This window comes from Eubalaena glacialis, chromosome 8, assembly GCF_028564815.1.
Source record: "Eubalaena glacialis isolate mEubGla1 chromosome 8, mEubGla1.1.hap2.+ XY, whole genome shotgun sequence".
Lineage (NCBI taxonomy): Eukaryota > Metazoa > Chordata > Mammalia > Artiodactyla > Balaenidae > Eubalaena > Eubalaena glacialis.
Window position 1 is genome coordinate 51,479,013 of NC_083723.1, and position 27,351 is coordinate 51,506,363.

Below are 27,351 nucleotides of genomic sequence, written 5' to 3' on the forward strand. Positions count from 1 at the left end.
TCTTCCTGGCTCAGTCTTGGAAGGTTGTATGTTTCTAAGAATTTGTCCATGTCTTCTAGGCTGTCTGTTTTATTGGTATAGAGTTGCTTGTAGTAGTCTGTAATGATCCTTTGTATTTCTGCAGTGTCAGTTGTAACTTCTCCTTTTTCATTTCTAATTTTGTTGATTTGAGCCCCCTCCTTTGTTTTCCTTGATGAGTCTGGCTAAAGGTTTATCAATTTTGTTATCTTTTCGAAGAATGAGCTTTTAGTTTCATTGATCTTTTCTATTGTTTTCTGTGTCTCTATTTCATTTATTTCTGCTCTGTTCTTTTTGATTTCTTCTACTAACTTTGGGTTTTGTTTGTTCTTCTTTCTCTAGTTGCTTTAGGTGTAAGTTTAGGTTGTTTATTTGAGATTTTTCTTGTTTCCTGAGGTAAGACTTTATTGCTATAAACTTCCCTCTTAGAACTGCTTTTGCCAGGTCCCATAAGTTTTGGATCGTTGTGTGTTCATTGTCATTTGTCTCTAGGTATTTTAAAAAATTTATTTATTTTATTTATTTTATTTTTGTCTGTGTTGGGTCTTTGTTGTTGCATGCGGGCTTTCTCTAGTTGTGGCAGGCGGGGGCTGCTCTTTGTTGTGGTGCACGGGCTTCTCATTGCAGTGGCTTCTCTTGTTGCGGAGCGCGGGCTCTAGGCACGCAGGCTTCAGTAGTTGTGGCTCGCGGGCTCTAGAGCACAGGCTCAGTAGTTGTGGCGCATGGGCTTAGTTGCTCCACAGCATGTGGTATCTTCCTGGACCAGGGCTCAAACCCATGTCCTCTTCATTGGTAGGTGGATTCTTAACCACTGCACCACCAGAGGAGCCCTCTCTAGGTATTTTTTAATTTCCTCTTTGATTTCTTCAGTGATCCATTGGTTGTTTAGTAACATACTGTTTAGCCTCCATGTGTTTGTGTTTTTTACAGTTTTTTTCTTGTAATTGATTTCTAATTTCACAGCATTGTGGTCGGAAAAGATGTTTGATATGATTTCAATTTTCTTAAATTTACCAAGCCTTGATTTGTGACCCAAGATGTGATCTATCCTGGAGAATGTTCCATGTGCACTTGAGAAGAAAGCGTATTCTGCTTTTGGATGGAACGTTCTATAAATATCAGTTAAGTCCATTGGTGTAATGTGTCATTTAAGGCGTATGTTTCTGTATTGATTTTCTGTCTGGATGATCTGTCCATTGGTATAAGTGGGTTGTTAAAGTCCCCCACTATTGTTGTGTTACTGGTGATTTCCCCTTTTGTGGCTGTTAGCATTTGCCTTATATATTGAGGTGCTCCTATGTTGGTTGCATATATATTTACAATTGTTATAACTTCTTCTTGGATTGATCCCATCACCATTATATAGCGTCCTTCCTTGTCTCTTGTAACACCTTTATTTTAATATTTTAAAGTCTATTTTGTCTGATACGAGTATTGCTACTCCATCTTTCTTGTGATTTCCATTAACATGGAATACCTTTTTCCATCCCCTCACTTTCAGTCTGTATGTGTCTCTAGATATGAAGTGGGTGGCTTGAGACAGCATATATACGGGTCTTGTTTTTATATCCATTCAGCCAGTCTGTGTATTTTGGTTGAGGCATTTAATCCATTTACATTTAAGGTAATTATTGATAGGTATGTTGCTATTGCCATTTTCTTAATTGTTTTGGATTTGTTTTTGTAGGTCTTTTTTCTTCTGTTCCTCTTTTTGTCCTCTTGTGATTTGATGACGGTCTTTAGTGTTGTGTTTGGGTGGGTTTTTCTTTTTTGTGTAAGTATCTATTGTAGTTTTTTGGTTTGCAGTTCCTGTGAGGTTTTGATGTAGCAGTCTCTATATATACAAGGTTGTTTTAAGTTGCTGGTCCCTTAATTTCAAATGCATTTCCCATTTACTGCATTTGTACTCTCCTCTTATCATGGTTGTTGGTTTTGATATCATATTTGTGTGTGGATAATTTCCTACTTTTACTGTATGGCTGCCTTTACTGGTGAGCTTTCACATTTGTGATTTTCTTGTTTCTAGTTGTGACCTCTTTTTTTTTTTTCCTGCCTACAGAAGTTCCTTTAGCATTTATTCTAAAGCTGGTTTGGTGGTGCTGAATTCTCTTAGCTTTTGCTTGTCTAGAAAGCTTTTGATTTCTCTATCGAATCTGAATGAGAGCCTTGCTGGGTAGAGTATTCTTGGTTGTAGGTTTTTCGCTTTCATCACTTTAAATATATCGTGCCACTTCCTTCTGGCCTGCAGAGTTTCTGCTGAAAAATAAGCTGTTAACTTTATGGGGATTCCCTTGTATGTTATTTGTTGCTTTTCCCATGTTGCTTTTAATATTTTTCTTTGTGTTTAATTTTTGTCAGTTTCATTAATATGTGTCCTGGCGTGTTCCTCCTTGGGTTTATCCTGTATGGGACTCTCTGCACTTCCTGGACCTGAGTGTTTCCTTTCTCACGTTATGCAAGTTTTTGGCTATAATCTCTTCAAATATTTTCTCAGGCCCATTCTCTTTCTCTTCTCCTTTTGGGACCCCTATAATGCAAATGTTGGTGCATTTAATGTTGTCCCAAAAGTCTCAAAGGTTAGGTTTTACATTGTAATCCCTAAAGCAATGACTATAGAACAGCTAAGAGATCCAGCAAAAATCCAATAGATAAATTAAAATGGAATGCTGAAAATATTAAAATTATCCAAAGAAGGCAGGGGGAAAAAAGGATAAATGGAAAACAATGAAATGGTAGACCTAAATCCAGTTGTATTATTAATTACATTGAATATAAATCATCTAGACACACCAATTAAAAGAGATTGTTTGGATAAAAAAAGATGTTAATTTTTTAAAAAACCTTTAATATAGTGATACAGATAGTTTAAAAGTAAAAGATATAAAAAGATATTTTTATAAAACAGAGCTTCAAAAAGCAAAAGCTGGTAGAACTGACTGGAGATTAAAGACAGAAAAATCCACAGTTGTACTTATCAACTACAGCACTCTTCTCATAATAATCAGTAGGTCAAGTAGACAGGGTATCAATAATATAAAAGATCTGAACAGCATTATTAACCAACTGACTTAATTGACATTAATAAAACACTCCACCCAGTAACAGCAGGTTGTATGTTCTTTTCAAGGGCAAATGAGACATTCAAAAAGATCTTATTCTGAGCCATAACACAAACCTTAAAACATTTAAAAGAATTAAAATCATTCAAAATATGTTCTCTGACTGTAACAGACTTAAACTAGAAATTAAGAACAGAAAGATCTGAAAAATCACCAAATATTTGGGAATTAAAAAAAATTGTAAGTAACTCATGGGTCAAAGAGGAAGTCTCAAGGAAAATTAGCAAGTATTTTGAACTGAATGAAAAATGAAATGCATCATATCAAAGTTTATGCAGTGCAGTTAAAGCAGTGCTTAGAGGGATATTTAAGTCATTAAAAGCTTATATTAGAAAAGAAGAAAGGTTTAAAGTTAATAATCTAAGATTCCACCTTAAGAAACTAGAACAATGAGAAAATTAAACCCAAAGCAAGTGGAAAGAATAAAACAATAAAGATAAAAGCAGAAATTGATAAAATTAAAAACAATAGATAAAACCAATCACGTGAAAGGCTGTTTTTTTTTTTAAAACATCAATAAAATTCATAAACCTCTAGTTAGAGTGACCAAGAAAAAGAGAAGATGCAAATTATCAGTATCAGGAAGGAAAGTGGACATATCATTATAGACCCTATATTCAAAGGATAAGTAAATTCTATGAACAGCTCTTAACATAAATTTGACTTGGATGAAATGGACCAATTTCTTCAAAGACAAATCCTAACAAGAGTTACAAAGAAATAGATAAGTTGACTAGTCCTATATCTATTAAAGAGATTGAATAGGTAGTTGAAAACCTTCCAACAAATGAAACTCCAGGCCTACATGGTTTTACTGTTGATTGTGACCAACAACTTAAAGAAATAATAATAATCCCACTCAATCTTTACCAGAAAATAGGAAGGGAGAGAATATTTCCCACTTCATCTTATGAGGTCAGCATTAGCCTGATGCAAAAGTAGACAAAATATTACAAGGAAAGGAAACTATATATCACTACCCCTCATGGAAATAGATACTGGAATCCTCAATTAAATATTAACAAATCAAGCCCTGGAATGCAAGGACATTTCAGTATTTGAAAATCAATTCATGTATTTCATTTTATTAACAGACTAAAAACATTAATTCATGGTAAAACTACTCCGTAAACTAGGTATGAGAAGAGAACTTCCTTAAATGGTCTTAGTGCATTTGGATTACTTTAACAGAATACCATAGACTGGATGGCTTATAAACAACAGAAAGTTGCTGTGTCTTCACATGGTGGAAGGAGTGAGGGCTCTTTCTTGGTCTCTTTTATAAGGCCCTAATCCCATTCGTGAGGGCTTATGATGTGATAACCTCCTCAAGGCCCCACTTCCAAATACCATCATATTGGGGATTAGGTTTCAATATTGGGGAGACACAAACATTCAGTTAGACACAAACATTCAGTAGCAGGCATCTACAGATGTCTACAGCAGGGTTTCTCAACCTTAGTACTATTGACATTTTAGATGAGATAATTCCTCTAAAACTCAGCATTGTTAAGATGTCAGTTCTGTCTGTATTGATCGATAGATTCAATGCACTTTCATAATCTTAGCAGGTTTTTTTGTAGATATCAAGCAGATTCTATAAATGGCTAAACAAAGTAAGTAGAAAAGGCAAAACAATTTCACAAGGGAAGAACAAAGTTGGACACTCAAGCTCTCTGATTTCAAGACTGTCAGGATACAGTGATTAAAAGAGTGTGTTATTGGTGAAAGCTTTTACATATAGATCAGTGGAATGGAACAGAGTCCAGAAGTAGAGGCACACAAATATGCTTGATTGGTTTTGGCTAAGATGAAAAGACAATTCACTGGTGAATTGATAATCTTTTTCAACAAATGGTGCTGGAACAATGGGATTACTGTATGCAAAAAATGAACTATGAGTCATACCTCACACCACATACAAGAATTAATTCAAAATGGATCATAGACTAAATGTAAAAGTATAAAAACCTTAAGAATATAAAACATCTTTGTTACATTCAATTAGGCAAACAGATTTTAGATAAAACAATAGAAGCATGATCCATATAAGCAAAAAATAACGAAGTGTTGACCTCATCAAAATTAATAACTTTTGTCCTCCAGAAGACATTGTTAAGAGAGTAAGACAAGCCATAGGCTGGGAGAAAATAGTTGCGAATCACATATTTGACAAAGGGCTTGTGTCCAGGATATCCCAAGAACTATAAACACGTAATATGAAAAGAACTAACCCAATTTAAAAATGGGCAAAAGGGGACTTCCCTGGTGGTTAAGACTCCGAGCTCCCAATGCAGGGGGCCTGGGTTCAATCCCTGGTCAGGGAACTAGATCCCATATGACACAACTAAGAGTTAGCATGCCGCAACGAGGATCCTGCACGCAGCAATGAAGATCCCGTGTGCCGCAACTAAGACCAGCACAGCCAAATAAATAAATAAATAAATATTAAAAAAATAAAAATAAAAATGGGCAAAAGATCTGAACAGATACTTCACCCATGAAAATACACGATGGCAAGGAAACACATGAAAAGGAGCTCAATATCATTAGGGACTTGGGAAGTGCAATTAAAACCACCATCAGGCACTACTGCGCACCTATACCAAGTTCTAGTGGGGATGTGGAGAAATTGGAACTCTCATGTGTTACTGGTGGGAATGCAGAATAGTTTCCCAGAAATCTCACTCCTTTACTCAAGAGAAATGGAAACTTATCTTTACACAAAGACCTGTTCATAGCAGCCTTATTCATAATCACTAAAAACTGGAAACAGCCCAAATGTCCTTTATGTGATGACTAGATAAACCAACTGTTATATATCCACACAATGGACAAACTGAGCAATAAAAGGAAAAAACTTCTTTCTACACACAACAACGTGCTTGAATCTCAAATGTATTATGCTAAGTGAGAGAAGTGAAACTCTTAAGGTTAGATACTGTATGCTTCCATTTATATGACATTCTAGAAGAAGCTGAACTATTGTGTCGGAGAAGAGGTTCAGTGGTTATCAGGGGTTAGAATTTGGGGGTGTTGATTATATAGTGTCAGCATGAAGGAGTTTTTTTGGGTGGTGGAACTGGTATGTATCTTACGGACATGGTCACATGACTGCATTTAAAAAAAAATCATAGAACTGTATACCAACAGTAAATTTACTGTAGGTTAAAATATATATTTATAACTCCCTCAAATTTTATCGCTTTCCATTAAAACATTTTAAAATGGCGAGGATCCCACTCTTTCATTGTAATACTTAAAATTACCACTCCTTGATCCCGAGTTACTTTAGGAAGTTGAGTAGTTTTTCATAGAGCACAGTAGAAGGAAACCCCAAGGAAAATCCCTTTACCATCAGCCCTTCACGTGTTTCTTGGCTAAATGTAACTCACTTTTCCTCTGCTTTGGAAATGAGTCATAGTGTGAGTTCCCTATACTTTTTCTGGAGCAGATGCTTTAAATTTGACATTGTACGAATGCCTTCCTCTTTTTTCCCTTTTCCCCTAATCTTTTCCACACATACACACCCTATTCTCTTTATCCCATTCATTCTCTTATTTAGCAGTCCATCTAGGCCCTGTGCTAGGGAATGGGATACGAAGATTAATCAGGCATGCTTTCACATGAAACTCAGTTTTGGAGGGCAAAGGGAGGATACATTAACAAATAATGATGTATATTAGTGTCGTTGAGTCATAGTAGAAGTGTTAATGAGCGTGATGTAGCACAAAAAGATGAATAATCCTTTCTGCTTGGATGGGTCAGGGAAGGCTCCACACAAGAAAGGGGCATAAAAGTGCCTCAAATAAAAATTAAAATTTCATTTTTTATGGGAGATTAAAAAAAATAAAAAATAAAAATAAATTAAAAAAAAAAGAACGACATAATGGCATTTGCAGCAACATGGATGCAGCTAGAGATTACCATACTAAATGAAGTCAGAAAGAGAAAGACAAATACCATATGATATCATTTATGTGTGGAATTTAAACTATGACACAAATGAACTTATCTATGAATCAGAAACAGACTCACAGACATAGAGAACAGACTTGTGGTTGCCAAGGGGGAGGGGGATTGGGGAGGAATGGAGTGGGAGGTTGGGGTTAGCAGATGTAAGCTTTTATATACACAGTGGATACACAACAAGGTCCTACTGCATAGCACAGGGAACTGTATTCAATATCCTATGATAAACCATGATAGAAAAGAATATTAAAAAAAAGAATGTATGTATGTATAACTGAATCACTTTGCTGTACAGCAGAAATTAACACAACATTGTAAATCAACTATACTTCAATTTAAAAAAAAACTCGTTAATCATTCTTTTTAAAAATTTGTTAAACTTATTTTCAAGGAAAATGTTATATTTATGTCCATTCACCATCTCTGGATGCTAGGAAAATGTTATATTTATGTCTATTCATCATCTCTGGATGCTACTTTGGTAAATGCTATGAAATAAAGTCTGCTTCTTGTAAAAAAATAAAAAATAAAAAAATAAATCTTGCCCAAACATACTGAATTCTTTGTTGATTAAATTACTCTAATCTCCCTTAACAATGTTAAGCACAAGATATATGTAAATATCAAGAAGGATATCACTTTTCTGGAAGAAAGAACATTTGAAATATTCCAGTCCACCAAAAAACTAGTCAAGGTAAGAAACTCAAAAATGGACAAGTTGTGGTATAAAATATCTCAACAGTCATTTACACATAGAGTTAACAGTCATTAAAATGTTTATAAAATATAGCAAATTTCTAAAAATACAAAAATTTCATTTCTTAAAATGTCATCTGTGACTTTGATTATAGTAGTATATTGCAGACCAGACAGTTTAAGAAAAATAAGTCAGAAAAAATCTTGAAAAAAAAAAAGAAACAATCTTATAAACTTCAGCTAGGTGGTGTGGGGATGGGATACAGTAGTGAATTTTATAAAGGTTATATGGAAAATAACTGATTAAAATGAAAAATCTTCTGAGTATCGTAGAGGACTAAAGCCCATCAATTAGCAATACACTACTAATTGAAGAAAAAATGACCAAATATAATGAGGTACTATTGAATATATCAAATTTCCTATGAATTAATCTGCTAATTATGCTTATTAACATTGGGCTTGCTGACTCACATTCAGTTTAGATTTTTGTCTTGATTCTAAACATTGTTTCCCCATTATACTTATGTACAGAGCATCCTTTTTTTGTTTTTAAATTGGTGTGCTCTAGCCTCATGGATCTCTTCCTTTTTCTTAACTATACCAGACACATTGCTGTCATAGAGCACCACTGCACTTCTCCTAGATAGCCAAATGGTTAACTCCCCATCTGTTTCAAAACTGCTCATTGAAGCCTAAGCCCTTCCAGCGTATTTTGTTTTATTTTATTTTTTTAACATCTTTACTGGAGTATAATTGCTTTAGCAGCATATTTTAAATTATAACTCACCTTTCCTCCTTTCACCCCAAGCGCTCCTGACCTCTTTTCCCTGTCCTACTTTTTTTTTTAAATTAATTTATTTGTTTTTATTTTTGGCTGTGTTGGGTCTTTGTTGCTGCGTGCAGGCTTTCTCTAGTTGCGGTGAGCAGGGGCTACTCTTCATTGCGGTCTGCGGGCTTCTCTTTGTCGTGGCTTCTCTTGTTGCGGAGCACGGGCTCTGGAGCGCAGGCTCAGCAGCTGTGGCGCACGGGCCCAGCTGCTCTGCAGCATGTGAGATCCTCCCAGGCCAGGGCTCGAACCCAAGTCCCCTGCATTGGCAGGCGGATTCTTAACTGCTACGTCACCAGGGAAGCCCCTGTCCTACTTTTTTTTTAAGTCTTAGCTTCTAACATATGAGATTTACTCATTATGATCATTGTTTATTATATTCCTTTACCTCTGCTAAAATGTAAGCTTCGTTAGGGTAAAGATCTTTTTCTGTTTTGTTCTTTGATGTATCCCACATTTCTATAACAGTGCCTGGGATATGGTAGGCACATAGTGAATATTTGCTGGAAAACAGAACTGAGAAATTCCTACTTCTTGATCCCCAGAGTGCTAAACTCTGGGTTGGTTTTTTTTGGGTTTTTTGTTTTTGTTTTTTTCTCTGATAGTATCTGGATTCAGACTCTTAAAATAAGGTAGAACGCCTGTGACTTGACATTTTAGAATTTCTCCAATCCAGTTGAACTGTTATGATACCTAAGCATTGTTCAGGAACACTGGCTTGAACCTCAAAGCTCTTCCTGACTTAAATGATAAACAGTTACCTCCCCATGAGGCCAGCTTTTGAAGTGTAGTAATAACACTTTTAGAAACAATGGGTAAAGATAAACCTATCCATTTGGCTTTTGAATTTTCTTTGTTCATTTTTGAAGGTTTTCCAACTTTTGATTCTTGGTGTGCACACAAAATGAGACTTGAATTGTTTCTGTTGTAACATAAGAACACAACTCACCCAATAAAACCCACCTACTCAGGCCAAAAAAACATGATACAGTAGATAAGAAAGTGGCTCCGAAGGTTACCAAAGTTTGGCTTTTAGACAGTGGACAAGGCCACTTTGTACTTGGAATGTACGTCCATTATATACTTGGAAATGTAGGAAAACTTCAGCAGATTTTGTATCTCAGGAAATCATAATATTCAAAAAATTCTTGAAACATCCAGGGTTGTATGTAGCATGGTAAATTTGGTTCAGTGTCTTAAATTGTATAGGAAATAAAATTAACCTCTATATAATATAGTAAATTTAAGGTTCGGTAGTAAATAAACAACTATGTAGATTCTAAAAACAGAGAGCTTTAGTCTCTAAAGCAAGTATGGTTAAAACAAAAACGGTAACTGAAAAAATTTGTGTCACTCAGATTTCCATATTCCTCATGTAGCTTTTTTGATTAAAATCATATTCCTAAACTTTTATTTACTTCTAAGCTTATAGCCCTTATCATTTCTTGTTTTTCTGATGCCTTTTGAAAAACCTCTTTCTTCATTTTAAGATTTTGTCCCATACTGGCCATGTAGACTACTTGACTTTGTTTGCATTCTTGTTAATGTTCTACTGTGTTTTTAAAAAAAGAAGGAAAGAAAGAAAATTATAAAGCTCTAGCACGATTCCTTAATTTAACCCCTTTCTGTATATGTATACTTTTTGTCTTCGTGGACTGCCAGTCATTTTTTGCCTTCCCTCTTGCCCCTACTCCATGTAAAAATAACAAGAGGTTCAAATATAAAGCCATAGGAAGTATTAATAAAAGCTTCCAGAAATACCAGATATAATTGCAGCTGGCAACTTTTTGTGTATCTGTCATGTAAATTATCTGTGTATATAAATATGAATGTATATACATAGACAATATGTGTATTTTCTTTGTTATGACCTGTATTTTGCCCTTAGTATTGGCCATACTATGTTTTTCCCTTTCATTTTGTTTTATTAGTATTTTGACTTGAAATTAAATTCACATAACATAAAGTTCACCATTTTAACCACTTTAAAGTGTACAATTCATTGGATTTTAGTATATTCACAGTGTTGTGAAACTATCACTACTGTCAGTTCCAGAACATTTTCATTACATTAAAAAGAAACTCTAGGGAGTTCCCTGGTGGTGCAGAGGTTAAGAAACCGCCTTACCATTCAGGGGACGTGGGTTCCATCCCTGATCGGGGAACTAAGATCCCACATGCTGCTGGGCAACTAAGCCCGCATTCCGCAACTCCTGAGCCCTCGCGCTCTGGAGCCCGCGCGCCGCAACCAGAGAAGCCCACACACGGCAATGAAGAACCTGCACGCCGCAACGTAGACCCAGCGCGCCGCAACGAAGACCCAGCACAACCAAAGTAAAAAAAAAAAAAAAAGGGAAAAGAAAATAAAGCCCAGTTCTGATTAAATCCCTCTATTTCAAATTCTTAGAATAAAATTAAATTTCTTTAAAAAAAAAAAATCTATATCCACTAAGCAGTCACTTCCTCTGCTCTCCTCCCCACCATTTCCTGGAAACCGCTAATACACTTTTGGTCCTTATGGATTTACTTATTCTAGACATTTCATGTAAATGAAATCATAAAATATGTGGCTTTTATGTTTGGCTTCTTTCATTGAGCATGTTTTCAAGGTTCGTCCATGTACAGGTACCAGTACTTCATTCCTTTTTATGGCTAATATTTCGTTATATAGACACACCACATTTTGTGTATCCATTAATCATTTTAATTAATTTATTATTAATATTATTTAATTAATTATTTTTGGCAGCATTGGGTCTTCGTGGCTGCATGCAGGCTTTCCCTAGTTGCGGTGAGCGGGGGCTACTCTTCCTTGCGGTGCGCGGGCTTCTCATTGCAGTGGCTTGTCTTGTGGAGCACGGGCTCTAGGCGCGCGGGCTGAGCACGGGCTCAGTTGCTCCACGGCTTGTGGGATCTTCCCGGACCAGGGATCAAACCTGTGTCCCCTGCATTGGCAGGTGGATTCTTAACCACTGAGCCGCCAGGGATGTCCCTCCATTAATCATTTAATGGACATTTAGATTGTTTCCATTTTTTATCTTATAACTAGTACTGTTGTAACATTCATGTACAAGTTTTTGAGCATCTGTTTTCTATTCCCTTGTGTATATTTCCATTTCATTTTTAAACAAATATATAATATTCCATTGTATGAATGAACCATAATTAATATCCTTTTTACTTACCAAAGTTTTTTACCAAATTTCCCTTTCATAAACATACTGTCATATATCACTGAAAAAATTTTTTACATAGTTTTCTAATTTCTTTAAAATTATTTTATATTAATGATAATAGCTAATGAATTCTTAGAATTGTAATTACTGAAATTAAAGGGTATGCACATTATGATATATGTGCTATGTTATATTTAATATATGTTGCTGTATTGTCTATCAGAAAGGTTGTACCAACAGTAGTATATGTGGTTATTTTTCTCATATCCTCATTATATTATTATATTAATATTTTTAAGTTTTAATTTGGTAAGGGGAAAATATCTTTTTTTGATCTTCTATTAATATGAAATATATAAAACATTTTGTTATTTTAATTTGTTTTTATTTACAAATGAGATTGAATGTAAGTTCATGTTTATTAATCTTTTTTCCTAATATTTTGATTATGACCTTTGTGGAGTTTTTTTAATTAGTCTAGAATAGAAAAGAACTAATTATTTACATCATGTGGAACTAGTTTTTATATAACCCATTTTGATCAGTGACCTTTTTCTCCCTTGATACTAGTCTTCTTACGTGATTATAATTGGTAGTTTATTATTTTACTCTTATTTTTCATTTGAGAGTTTATTTCTGTTTTGAAACGTCTGAAATATTTTTCTTATCTTAGTTTCATAATACTTTATATGGTTTTGAATGTCTAAAATTCTAAAACAGACTATTCCCACATACTTGGTTATTTGCTTCTCTTTGGAGCTATGTGATTGTCATAGTACTCTTAATAACTGTATTTGTTGTAGGCATTTTTGGGTGAAGAGCAAGAAAAGTATCTCAAATATTTGTACTTATTAGGAGATATAGACTAAACAGTTTTTATATTTTGTAACCAAACCATAATTTTCAAGGAGTCATTTTAACCTCCAAATTTAAATATTTTCTTATTTATAGAAGGAGAGATTTATTAATGGTTTTAAACTTTGTTATCCCTGGAGAATTTTTCAAGTTTATTTTACATGAACTTCACTTTCAAAACCCCTTCAACTTAAAGAATTCCAATTTAGATTTGGCTTCTGAGAGGGAGTAATACATAGAAAGAAAGTATTATGAAAAGATTAATTAAATAATAGCTACTATTGATAAAATTGCCTAGGATATTTTTAGTGTTTTTTTTTAATATATGAGAAAGTTAAAAAAATTTATGATTCTACCAGGTAATCCAAATTCTTGGATTTAGCAGGAATTGATGGTCTCTGATGGTAGTTTATGTTTGTTTATCTGTGTTTGTAGCCCTTTGAGTTTCTGCCAGAAGAATAATGGGACATTTCCAGTTTGACCTTATGATTTTTGCAAATTAGCATAGAGCAACTTACAGTACTTGTAATAATCAAATCATAGTTTGTTTATTTTCAGTAATGGAAAGTTGTTTTCTTGAGAAAATTTTTTGTTACATAATTTCAGCAACAGTTTTGATCACTTTTAATGCTCAAATGTTGCTCATTTAAAGGAAGTAAATATTTCTCATTTTATAGAACATGGAAAATATTGCACAATATAATGGACTTTAATTCATCTTTGGAGAGCATCATAATTTCAGTTCCTACACCTTTCTGATTTTCTAATCTCAATGAGTTGATGCGTATAATCTAATATTTTTATTCTTCGTACATTCCTTTTCTTTCAAGTCACTATGACTTTTCAAATGTAAAATATTTGCATGATTTTGGTGCTCAGTTTTTAAAAATTGTTGAATCAAATAGCCAAATACTTTTTCTAATGTACCTAGCATCTACCTGTAAATGGCATTTTAAAGTAAACTTTTAAAAAGTTTAAGATAAGTCATGTATAATATTAAATTTTAATTTCAGAAGCTATTAAAAAATGGAAAATGGCTACATAGAAGATAATATTGTTTCATTGTTAGCTTAATTACAGTGGATATTGCAGTTGTAAATATTGCTTCACTGAATGATTTTTCTCTTAATATAAATACATGGTTGAAGATTCAAAATGTCAAACAATAAGAACTTGCACATTATTATTATCAATGACAGAAGAGAGTATATGCTATCTGGTATTGCCAGTTTAAAAAGAAAACTTGTGAAAATTCTGACTTACTATCTGATCATTTATAATCAGTTTTGCTATTTGCCTTATAAATAGCAATCAGTTTACAAATCAGTCCATCTAGGGATCTTTTCAGGAATCCATCTTGAATCACATAAAAATAAAGTCATCTACCTGTAGCCTTATTAGCAGAGTCTATACACAGAGAGAAAGAAAATTAGACTAAGTACAGCAAAGGCAAAAGGCTCACCTTCTACATAGTTGTCAAATTTTATCAATCATAATAATGTAGCTCAGTTGTCAAAGAAATCAAAATAATTAGAAAGCTGAAGTTGTAACAGGGCTAACATGAAAAAATGGAAGAATAAATATCATATTTATGGATTAGAATTATATTCAGTCTTATCACCAAGACTGATTCATGTGTTTAAAGCCGTGGTCAGTAATCTTTTCTGTATGATGGCCATTTTCCACCTTAATATAAAGATTATAAAGTTGATTTACTTTCATTTATTTGTTTTTGAAAAGTATATACTTTTTGAGTCAGAAAACATGGTATCTTCAGTATGATTAAACATTCTTTTATTGCATATCTATTTCTTTTTTAAAAAATATTTATTTATTTATTTATTTATTTATTTATTTATTTTGGCTGTGATGGGTCTTAGTTGCGGTGTGTGGGATCTTTGCATGCAGGATCTTTAGTTGTGGCTTGTGGACTTCTTAGTTGTGGCATGCATGTGGGATCTAGTTCCCCAACCAGGGATTGAACCCAGGCCCCTTGTATTGGGAGCGTGGAGTCTTACCCACTGGACCACCAGGGAAGTCCCCGCATATCTATTTCTGAGTAGATTCTTCTTTTGGCTGAAATTTCAGAAACTTAACGCCTAATATCACAATATATTATATAATTATAATGGTACATTTGAATGAATTTTGTTCTTGAACAAAACACTTTCAGTTTATTTGGTCTTGTCTCAACTGTCTTAACATTATATATTTTAAATATGTAAATAAATTTTATGTATTTTATATATTAATATACCTATATTTTGTATGTGATATTATATGTATTTTATGTTATAAATATTTAATATTGTATACTTTAAAACAAAAGTTTTAATTTCAACTACAAATGAGAACGTTTTCTACTAACAAGCACTCCTTGAGCCACTTTGAAATAATGTAAGCTTTGTCGTTCATTTATATATATATTTTGGGGAGCAACTAAGCTAAGGCTTTAAATTTTATATGAAAAATATTTACCTCATTCACAGTGCATGTTTACTGCCCCATTATTTTTCCTATTTCTGAGGCTGTAGTGAGAACTCATATCCAACCAGAAAAGCCAGCTGACTGATTCTCTCCATCTGTCAGATCTTGTCTGTAGCCAAAGGAGTAGATCAGTATGAGGCTACAGGGAACAGGGGTGTGCTTGGGTCTAGGCAGGCTCTCTCTGGGCCTCTCCTTTCCCATCTACAAAACAAGAGTGGTGTTGAAATTTGACTACAGATAATTTGGAATCTTGTGGATTGTCATTTGGTCTGGATGCTTCTGGTTGCTTATAACTGACCTAGAGTGAGATATTAAATTATGATTAAAGCAATTAATGCCTACAAATAAGTGAAAATGTTTTAATTGTTAAAATTTTCACATGGTGTCCCATAGCCAGGATCAAAATAACATGCATAACCAGGGCATAAAGGCTAACATATTAACAGCTTAAAAAAAACCCTAAACTATAAATTGAGCTTCATAATAGATTCAGTAGTTGTTTCCCATTTTGTACCAAGGATTGATTAAGCCATGACATAAATCTGGACATGATACATTTTACTTGATACATTTTTTGAAGTGAAATTACTTTAAGTACGGTTTTCCTGGAAATTGTTTTTACTTTGATAACTTTTTGATTACGTAAATGACTACAAATAAGATACATAACTTTACTTTCAAGGCAGAGCTAGTAAATATGGTTTAAACATTAAGAATTGGTATTCTTAATATTTTCAATGAAAAGCATTCTGTTCTGATTTACATTTAATGCGGAGAGATTTTCATTTTGTTTGTTGTAGTTGTAGAAAGAGCATTATGTTTTAACATGGGCTTCAACTAGGGTACCTTCTGGTTATAGATCCTTTTGGATATGTGTTTCCAAATTTAATATTCATTTACAGTGATACAAATGGACATAGGAGGATAGAGGTGAATAGTAGAGACATAGAAGTGACCAATAGCACAACTATATATATCTCCTTCCTTTCATTTTTTTAACACTACTGACTGTGTTTGGTTGGTTGGTTTTTGTTTAGTTTCATAAAAGGTCTAAGTATTTGGAAAGGTGTGGAACCATGTCCTATTGGAGATTTCGGTGTTTGCTTATGAAACAAAAAGATATCATCTGTTGGGAATATGACTTCAGAAATTTGGCTTTGGAGTTTTCCTGTATAGGAATTGCCAAACAACATAGGCAAGAATTTATAGTACTTTTCCAGATGGTGATTGTTAAACAATAATTGGAAGCTGTAGGAAAAACAGTATTTTGCATGAAGTAGGCATTTAGTCAACATTGGTTAAACTGAGGAACATTTTACTAGATATTTAAGTGCTGTTCTCATAATTCTGAAAAAAAAAAAAACCATACAAACTTTAACTCTGCTTAGACCAAAAAAAGAAAGAACTGCTCTTCAAAATGAATTTTATAACTTTTAGAAAAGTTAACAGTAAAAAAGGTATATTTATTTTTAAAGTTGAAACCTTTCTAAGCCATATAGTTCAATAAGTGAGTAATTTTTCTAACCAATTATATGAATTCTGAGGTGCAAAGCTAGCAAATTCAGTTAGGCTTCTTTATGTTTGGGTAAGAATAATGGAGGTGAAAGTAGACAGGGAGAAATAGCTTCTCATTTATTTCTGTGACTTAAAGACATCCTAGCCTCTCCAACGGAATAGGCTACAAGGGACCAGCTTGACTTCCGTGCTGAGTAGAGCATGAGCTCAATTCATCTTAATTGAGTTCATTTTATTTATTAGGTAAAAGTGGTGTTTACTGCATCAAGATTATGTGTAGCCATCTTATTGGGGCCATTCAGTTTGCTATTGTAAACTTGATGTCAGGTTTCTTAAATATCTGTGTGTTGTTGTTGTTGTTTATTTTTTTTAAAGAGATTTCCCAAAGTTGCCGATGGCTGGCTCATCTCCAAATACCTCTTCAAGGTACTCTATGCTGGTGATGCCTCCCGCCACTGAGCTGCACGGGAGCATGGAATTGACTTACTGGGGAGGGCTGTATCAGTTAAGTGATCTTTCTTAGTACATTGCATGGGTTTTGCAAAGCTTTCTATTTTTGTTTTTGTTAATCCAGAGGGCAGAACTATGCTTTATGCTAATTTTTAAATTAAAAGCTTTTTGTGAATCCACACAATATAATAATCCATTTCCTCTCCTTCTTCTCCTACATGACCCCTCTATATTTCTATTAAGTTTCATGGTTTTAAGCACAATTTTATTAATCATGCATCTCTGTGTTATTTATATTTTATTATAATGATAATATAAGACTTATTGGTTATTTTCTCAGTTTTGTAAGTGCTGTGTAGTAATATTTGTATTACATGCAAACTGGGTCTCAGGGAAGCTGTGTGAATTTCCATAGTTACTCAGTAAAACATACATGGCCGCTGTCAACAGTAACTGCTTCACTGTTCTTGAACCGCTAGTGGGAATATATTCCTTAGTTTCCTTTCTTCCAGGTAGAATATATGCCTTTATTCACTTATTCAAAACTTTTTTATTGAGTTCCTGTTGTATGCAAAGCACTGCTAGGCCTCTGTGCTAATGACCTAGCCTTTTATTATATTTTTCACTTAGAAAAGTAATACATAGTTATTATTTTTAAAGATTACTTATAATAAGAAAGGTAGAAAGTAGAAAACAAATGTCTTCTCATTTTCTCAATCCTGATCCCCACAAACAATCACTTTAAACAATTTAATGTCCCCTATGAATAACCTTAATCACTACTGAAACACATTATGCTTGATTTCTTCAGGGCTACACATTTATGCGTGGCTCTCTGTGTGGACGTCAGCCCTCGGTACTCCAATTCAGTCTACTGGTATTCTAAGCTTTATGTTAAAAAATGCTGGTGGAAGAAAAAAACAAAACCTTTGTACTCTGCTTAGAAAGATGGTAAAATTACTGGGATAAAAAAGCCTATTAAGTAAAATTCAGTTTTCAGATTTTTGGTGAACCTGGTTATCTTAATTTTTTTTTGTTTTGGAAGATTAAGAATTGACTTAATTTTTATGGTGTAGATACATACTTGAGATGTTTGTGATGAATTCCTTATCAGTGAACAAGACATTAATTGTCAGTACCAAAGGGTAGTAATTACATTTTATAGATTAGTGACTGTGATTCATAGTTGCTAAATGATTTACTTGAGGCATCTTGTAACATACAGAGCTAGCAGTATAAGTACAGTTGAGTATCTAATCTAGACTCAGACTTCTTCAGATCAGCTGAAAGTGTAATTAAAGTTTTTATTTTAAGTGTTTAAATTTGTTCTTTTTTTAAAAACATTAACATGAGACTTTATCTGGAAAATTAATCAAGGTCATAATTTTACTTTCAAAGCTGGGTGATCTAATAAGTATAAGCTTCAACTAATAGTAGTACTTTTTTAAAAGGAAAAGATTCTGACCTTTTGTTGAAATGGGAATTTTCTCTATTCAGTAAAAACATAGTAGAAAATATTAAACTAATTTTCATAAATTAGCAGTAAGAAATTTAGGATTGCTGCTATAAAATTTACAGTGAAAAGTTAAAGACTGAAATATTAATATATTGGCAACAATAAATCCATAAGTAACCAGTTTCAAGTATCTGAAACTTTTGCAATATCAGAGTACCTTATTAAAATTAAAATGGGACTGTCTTTTATTGCTTGTCTAGATGAATAGCAGCTCCAAGGTAATAGTCTTTGTTGTTATCATCTAGGTGATATATTGTAGCACTAACAAAACTTCAGCTTGTGAGACCAGTCTTACACTGGCTCTTTACATAGCGAAGTACTAATACAAAGGGTGGAGAAAGGAAGTCACTTAACAGATTCATTTATATTTTATATTATCAAAAGATGATGTGTCATTAGCCACTACTAAATAGAGAACCACTTTGGAAAGTTTAGTTCTTGTTTTTAGAAGGTCTCATCTTGCCATAAAATAAGATAAAAGCAAAACACGGGTATATTGCATGATGTGACTATATTATTTAAGTTAGATACCTTAAATAATATTAAGGTAGGTATCTAAAGTAATATTAAGTTAGGTGTCTAAGTTAATAATATAGAAGAGTAATTTTAGAATAACATTGGATCTTAGAGATCACAGGCCATTTTAAGTTGCTGAAAATGAGGCAGTTTAGTGGGAAAGACATCACATAGCTAGTTAGTAGCAGATCTCCTTTTAGTCTAGCAAACTTTCACCATTTATTTCTGTGCCTAAAATGAATTAGAGTTGGATTGATGGGTTGGGAATAAGTTTTGAAAAGCTTGTTTAACTTTGTCTTTGGTAAAAAGTCAACTACTAAAAACATGTAAAATTGAAAGCACTTTATACACTTACACTTGTCAGCAACGTTAAAAAGAGAATTGTTAGTGACAGCATAATTCTTCTCCTGAATAAAATTTCTTCAAAATGTAGGCTAGTCAGTTTCTTGCTATGTGATTTGCTTTTGTGGTTCTTTTTAAAAGAAATGAGAATATCTTTGGAGTGATTATTTATTACCTCAATAATTATTTTTAAAGGCATGATCAGCCTGTAGCTTTGTTTTTTAATTTTCCTGTTGAATATTGGTTACAGACTAATAGCCCAAGTACATCTTTTGCTAGCAGTTAATCTGTGTTTAAGTAAAAGTGATGTTCAAGTAATAATATCTCAAATAACCAGTTGAACACTTTTGTTATTTTTAATTAACTTCAACCTTTTTCATAGATGCAGAAATTATTTAATTATTTAAATAAAACCCTAGGATACATGAACAATTTACATGAGAGTTCATTTGGAGGTTCTAACAAGGGACTCCACCTTCTCTTAACCCACATCCTTCTGAATGTGAAAAATTCAGGGTCTTGATTTAAAAACTTCATTTTGGAAATGATGCACACGAAAGAGAAAGGAAGGCAGAATCAAGCCAAGTCATCCTCTCATCTAGTTTGTTGAGTAGGTAGCAGTGTTGTGAAGATACTACTGGTATACTTAAGGCCCTGCAAGTCATGGCAACATGTCATTTTGTTAACTGTTTAGTTTCTCAGTTTGTTAGCTAGGAAATCTTGTCATTATCTCTTGGGTGAAAGTCTTGTAGACAGCATATCCTACACATAGCAGGAATCCTAAGGATTTAGCGCCCATTCCTTCTCTGTTTAACCTAAGCCTAGATATTTAGTTTCTCTATATCTTTGTTTCCTCTCCTCCAAAAGGGGGCTTTCTTATATTCTTTTGGTTTTCAACAGCTCTACTTTGAAACTTCTCATAAGTTAATTTCCTCAGCCATGTCAAACTCATGAGAAAATTTAAAATAAAGTCACCAGAGAAATCTTGTGATTCTCCTTTTGAGGTCCCTGGCAGTGTATGGTACTCCATTTCTTGAGGGAAGTGTGGTAGCTATTCCTCATTTTTAAATTGCGGGACAATCCCAATTAATAGAAGCCAAGGAAAATTAGTCAAGACTAGATTTTAGGGAGGTAAATTTAGAATGGTTGATATGGTAAAAGGTTGGATTAGGGAGTAAATTTTAAAGATTTTTCTAGATTCTGAGCAAGTTATGGGAAAAACTTCACTGTGCATCTCATTCCCACTTTGCAATGCAAGGGGACCTTGGGTCTCTTGACTATTTGTATGATAATAGTAATAACAGTAGTAATCATTGTTAATATTTGTATTAGGCTGTATACTAATTGCTGCACATACATTATTTAATCCTCACAACAGTGTTATCATGTAGATACCACCATTATTGTCAATTTATAGAAGAAACTCAGATTGGTAGAGTGAAGTTAAGTCATTTGCTTAAGATTGCACGTCTAGAAAGTGATATAATTCTGGTCCACCAGGCTGAAAAGCTCATATTCTTACCATTAGGCATCCTGTTTCCTCTCCAAATGGCTAACAAATTGATAACATGAAAATTGCCCCAAAGACAGACTATACTGAGATCCTGTTCTAGGAACTTTTTTTAACTAAAGAAGAGAGGGGGCAAAGAAAAGTGATGGGGAGAGATTGAGAAAAAGAAGGAAGATTATAAACATTCCTATAGATTTCTATTTTTTGGTAGTAAGATTTAATTATTAAGGAGACATTTGAGTTATATAGATGTTTGAGTAAAGATTTCTAGATGCTTTTGTATTTTTAGTTATTTGTAGACAAAGCTAAACGTATTTGTCCAGAATATTTGATATCTGTGATCTAGCATGCAGACATCTTGATACCAGCTTGTCATTGAGCTGTTTCTGTAAAAAGATACTAATTAGATTTCTTAAATTCAAATTTCTATATGCATTGCAATTAAGATCTTATTTTGTGCTGATTAACCAGTCGATTTGTTTAGTAAATATTTATTAAATGCCTGCTATGAGCCAAGCACTGTGTCAAGTGCTGGAGATAGAATTGAGGACAAATAAGATACAGTCCTTGCCTTAGTGATCTTACCACCTAATATGTGAGACAATCAAGTAAGCAGATAATTATAAGGGTAAGTAAGCTCAGGGTGATATGCCAGCACATAGGGAGGAGTAACTTACTGCAGAGATCACACGTGGCTTACCAGAAGAGGAGCCCTTGGAAATGTCCTGCATGATGAATAGGGGTTACCTATCATGATATGTGAGCTTTCTGTTGGTTGAGTAACCATACTATTAGAAATACCAGGGGGATCTTTTAAAAAATATCAGTGTGTAGGCCCACCCCCAAAGATTCTGATTATTTAGTTTGGGTGGAGCCCAAACATGAGTACTTTTTAAAAGAAGCCCAGTCATTCTTATGGGCTGCCATGGTTGGACACCACTCAAATATTTCAGACGTTGTTCCTAAAATGCTGCTTGTGGACAAGAACACTTTAACTCTTTTTGATGTTGCTTAGAGAGAACGTGTTACTGGGGAAAAGAAGATTGAGATAAATATTAATTGAAAATGAAGAAGCAGAGATTTTAAAATATAAAAGCTAATCTTTCTTCATTAAAATTGAACAACTTCCCTAGGTAAGAATAATTATTCCAGACATCTGAAGAAATATTAAGATGTCTCTCATGTCCCATTTAAAAATATTCAGAGTAAAAATTGTTCCCCTGGACCTACTACTCAAAGTCCTGCATGGAAATATTAATACTAATATAAGATACACACAAAAGAACATTTGTTCTTGAACAATACATAATTACTCAAATCTGGAAGATTAGAATAGTAAATGCCTGAAGGACTTGTCACAGGTTGGTGACTAGAAGAGAGCAGATGAATGACAGTTAGATGAAGGCTTGGGTAGAGTGGTAGTGAATGGGTGGGAATGATTAGTGAATGTAGGAGTCTCACTGATTATAGGTACTTAACAGACTACACATTCTTTCATTTCTTTGAAGTATCCCTCTGAAGAGGAGAAAAAGTGTTGCCTTTTAATTTTTTTCTGTTTTTCCAAGAAGAGGAAGCTTTAGGATGCAACTGGTGACATTTAAATTAATGCTTAACTAGAACCACGAGGAGGCATACCTGCGTGCTCTCTGAAAGACTGTGTTAGAATAACAGGATATTAACCTATAAGAGATTTTTTAGTGTCTAGACCCTTTTTGCTTCTTTTAATTTAATTTTATTGTTGAGAAAACTATGATCCAGATACATTAAATAAATTGCCCAAAGTAACACAACTAGGTAAAGGTAGAACGGGACCAGACTTAAGGCTTTTTGACCCCGGGTGCCCTTTCCACAATCGCACACTCTACTGACATTTATTTCTCAGAGTTTTATTGTTCTTGCGTTTTGAATTTCTAGTCTAGTTTTATTTTGTATTACAATTTGTCTCCTGAAGGTCAAGTAACCTGGTTTGGTTATGAAAGTCCTCGTAGCTTCTGGGACTATATCAAAGTGGCTTGCCGGAAAGTTTCACAGAACTGTATCTGCAGCATTGAAAATATGGAAAATGTCAGTTCCTCTAGAGCTAAGGTAAGACATAAATAATAATGTGCAGTATGTGTAATCTAATCCTAAGCAGTTTTGACCCAAATAGAAAATTTTGAGCTCTTTGCTATATAAAATCTTTCTTTTCTTTGTTGGAAATAAGCACTTGACCAAATTTAACATCTTTCAGAGGCTTGTTTCATTTTTTATTTTTAGTAGCATGTAATTATTTCAGAATGCCCTTGAATCTTCACTGTTGCCTTATAAATAGCAGGAAGGTATGAAGCTAGTAAATATGAATCTTTTTTGAGAAGCACAGTAAAATATTTCCTAGTCTATGAAGTTTCTACATTTCTTGAACTGCCTAAATCAGTGACTCTTAGTGTCCTGCGCTGGCAGTCCATAATGTCAAAACTATTTTCACGTAGTACCAAAATGTTATTTGCCTTTTGCACCGGGTTGATATTTGCCCTGCTGATGCAGAAGCAATGGTGGGTAAAATTAACTGGTGCCTTAGCATAAATTAAAGCAGTAGCATCAAACTATACTAGTAGTCATTGAGTTCTTCCTCACCATACATTCAGTCTTAAAAACAAAAACCAAAACCAGTTTCACTTAGTGTCCATGATGGTGAAGTAAACATTATTAATTTAATTAAATCTCAACCTTTGAGAATCTGTCTTTTTAATATCTTGAGTGACAAAATGGGAAGTATGTATAAAGCATTTCTGCAGCGTATTGAAATGTGATGGTTATCTCAAGGAAACGTACTCATGCAGTAGTTTGAATTGTTAACTGAACTAGACACTTTTGTCATGTAATACTATTTTTACTTGAAAGAAAAACATTCAAACTATAGCCTTTTTAGACGTAGGCATTTTGTAGACATTTCATAAGTAAAGATGAATGAAGTAAACCTGTTCCTTCGAAAAACAGCTTGACAGTATTTGTTGCCAATGGTAAAATTAAAGCTTTCCAGTAAAAATTAGAATTTTGGAAAACTTGTAGTGTATTCACCATCTTAAGCTCGATAACTTCCTAGTACTTAAATGCTTTTCTGATAACATTGATGTTGATATTAACAAAAATATATTTACATTATTTAATGGAATGTGTCAGTATTTTGTAGACCTGCATAACTTATATTTTTTAAATGACTGATGTGTGGAATAATAAAATCATGCATGGGTAAAAGATCCATTCAAAGTGTAAGAATGTAATACAGTATGAAACATTCATTGATACGGTTATAGAGTCCATGTTGCAATTAACCTTTTAAGAAATTATCACTTACTGAGTTTTGATTAGAACCAAAGGAGAATATCGTCCACAATTATATGAAAAGGCTATTAAATGATTCCTTTTTCCAATTATGTGTCTTTGTGAGGGTAGATTTTCTTTACATGCTTCAACCAGAACCACCCATTGTAACAGATAGAACGCTGAAGCAGATATCTAGTTCTCTTTTATTAAGCCATACATTAAAGAGATTTGTAAAAATGTAAAACAGAGCTCCTTTTCTCTCTAATATTTTTTTTAGGGAAAGATAGTTATTTTTTCATAAAAATATGGTTTTCAGTGTTAACGTATAATGAATTCATTATTTTTTAAATTACTATATATTTTTAAAGTTTCCAGTTTTGACTTGTAGTACAGTAAATATGGATAGATATAACCTATGTAAAAACCCTTTGGAGTCCTCAAAATTTTTAAGGTTGTAAAGGTCTGAGCTGGTGACATAAGCTATATCAGCTTTAGTATAGTAGTTTATTTATTTTTATTGGTTTGTTATAGTAACTTTCCTTACCATTTTTGACACTTAAGAGTTACAGAATGAAATAAAAATGAAGTAGAAAATAAAGGTTGAAAATACTAGGTATGTACAGTTTTAAGATCGACATAATTTAATTCAGTTCATTATTTGACAATCATAACCTTATAAATTACATGTCTGTATAACAAACAAAAGTATAACAATCATCTTTCAACAGTGTAGTTTCTAAGTTTATTGTTCCTGTATCCATTTTTATTTAGAAATTTTTTTTTCTTATGGAAAATTTTTGGTTAGCAAAATTGACACATATATTGAAATTAAATATTTTGTAAAACATGGACCAAGTACCTAAATTTTAAAAAATTTATTTTTACTGTTTTTAATATAATTTTTAAAGGTTACTTTCCATTTATAGTTATTACAAAATATTGGCTCTATTCCCTGTGTTGTATAGTGCATCCTTGTAGCCTGTCTTACACCCAGTAGTTTGTACCTTCCACTCTCCTACCCCTATACTGCCCCCCCCAACCCCACTGGGGTGGGGATAACATTATCCTATTGTTAGGATAAGCAACCTTATCCCTTGTTCCTTCTATAATATAAATTTAACATATTAGACCAATTTCTGAATATACTACTCACATCAACCATTCATACATCCATGCATCCTTCCACCTGATAAATTTTTACTGAGCACCTATACCATGACAGAACTGTGAGTGTAGTCTTTAATACATTCTTATGACTTATGTCCCTAATCCTTCGTAGTTATTCCTGGTCTCATCTTCATGTTTACTTTTTCCTTGTTCAGAAGCTGGCCTTGTCAGTGCTTTGTCCCAGAGGCTGGTTAGCCAAATTTTCTACTGAAAGAGGCAGAGGCAGAGAGAGGGTGTTAATTACAGATACACCAGAATTACCAAATACTAGAAGTTTGCAAGAAGATATAGTATTGCAAAGAGGCCATTTTTCTGTTCATTTGCTATTACTGATTCACAAATCTACCTCCTCTTTTAACTACCACTCGACTTTTCCTATCCCTAGTTCTTTAGTGTGATGGCCCCAAACCTGGAAGTCAAACAAATTGGAGGGGCCCTATAAACACTCCAGGCTTTTATTTGTGACCCCAGAAAGGCTATACCTTGGGAGTAAGGGAAATTCAGATGAAGACCAGCCCCCAAAAGACCTAAAAGTGGTGTCCTTAAGTGGTACAAGGTGATTTTCAAGTACACTGTCTACCAGAAGAAAAGTAAATCTACTCTAGAGAAAGGTAGCATTAGAGTTGCTACAAATTTTCCTCTACAATGTCCATTATTTAATCAGAAATCACCAGGTATATCAGGAAACAAGATTAAATGAACAAAACTAAGAAATATAAAAAAGACAATTGAAACAGACCTATAGGAGGTACAGATAATGGACTTTTAAGTAATTATGATATAAATAAAGAAAATATAAAGATGAATAATACTAGAGAACTGGAGTATATAAGAAAATCAAAATAGGAAACTACAGGATATTCATTCTTATAGAACTTGTACAAAAATCGGTCGTTTGCTGAGTTGTAATTCACCTCAATGAATTTCAGAGGATTGAAATATAAAGTATGTTCTCTAACCACAGTAGAATCAATAATAAAAAGATAACTAGAAAATGCTTATATAAGTTGAATTTGAGAAGAATTTCTAAATAACTCATGGATGAAAGAAGAAATTGCACATGAAATTGAAAAATATTTGGTAAGTAATGATCATGAAAATATATAAAAAATTGTGCTTAGAGGAGAATAGATAGGCTTAAATAGGCTTTTATGTATTTTTTTTAAAGAAAGGCTGAAAAATCAGTGATCAAAGCTTTCATCTCAAGAAGCTTAAAAAAAAGTAATAAACCCAAAGTAGAAGGAAAGAAAGAAATAATGAAGAGCAAAAATTCAATTAAATTGAAACAGATGTACACTAGAAGAATATCAACAAAACCAAAAGTTGGTGTTTTTTGGTTTTGGTTTTTTTAATTAATTAATTTATTTATTTTTGGCTGCGTTGGGTCTACGTTGCTGTGTGCTGGCTTTCTCTAGTTTCGGCCAGGAGGGGCTACTCTTCGTTGTGGTGCGCAGGCTTCTCGTGGCAGTGGCTTCTCTTGTTGCAGAGCATGGGCTCTAGGTGTGCGAGCTTCAGTACTTGTGGCAGGCGGGCTCAGTAGATGTGTCTCACAGGCTCTAGAGCGCAGGCTCAGTAGTTGTGGCACACGGGCTTAGCTGCTCCGTGGCATGTGGGATCTTCCTGGACCAGGGATCAAACCCATATCCCCTGCATTGGCAGGCGGATTCTTAACCACTGCGCCACCAGGGAAGTCCCAGTTTGTGTTTTTAAAAAGATTAATATAACTGATAAGTTTCTAGCAAGGCTACTCAAGAAAGAAAAAAAAAAAAAGAGATTATAAATTACCAGTATCAGTAATGAAGAAGAGGTAAACCCCATCGACCCTACAGACATTAAAAATCCTAAAAGAAGGTATTATGAATAACTTCACACCTATAAAT

The 27,351-nt window shown here is 33.7% G+C and overlaps 1 protein-coding gene across 7 annotated transcripts in view; it reads left to right on the forward strand.

Moving 5' to 3' along the window:
* RUNDC3B (RUN domain containing 3B) overlaps positions 1-27,351 on the forward strand; it is a 147,425-nt gene that overhangs the window by 43,194 nt on the left and 76,880 nt on the right. For 4 of the 7 annotated variants that reach the window (XM_061197674.1, XM_061197675.1, XM_061197678.1 and 1 more), the window contains exon 3: positions 22,953-23,086. In XM_061197674.1, the coding sequence (XP_061053657.1) occupies positions 22,953-23,086 (134 nt within the window). Of the gene's footprint in view, positions 1-17,042; positions 17,094-22,952; positions 23,087-27,351 lie in introns of all 7 variants that reach the window. The other 3 variants (XM_061197672.1, XM_061197673.1, XM_061197677.1) reach the window with 1 other exon arrangement.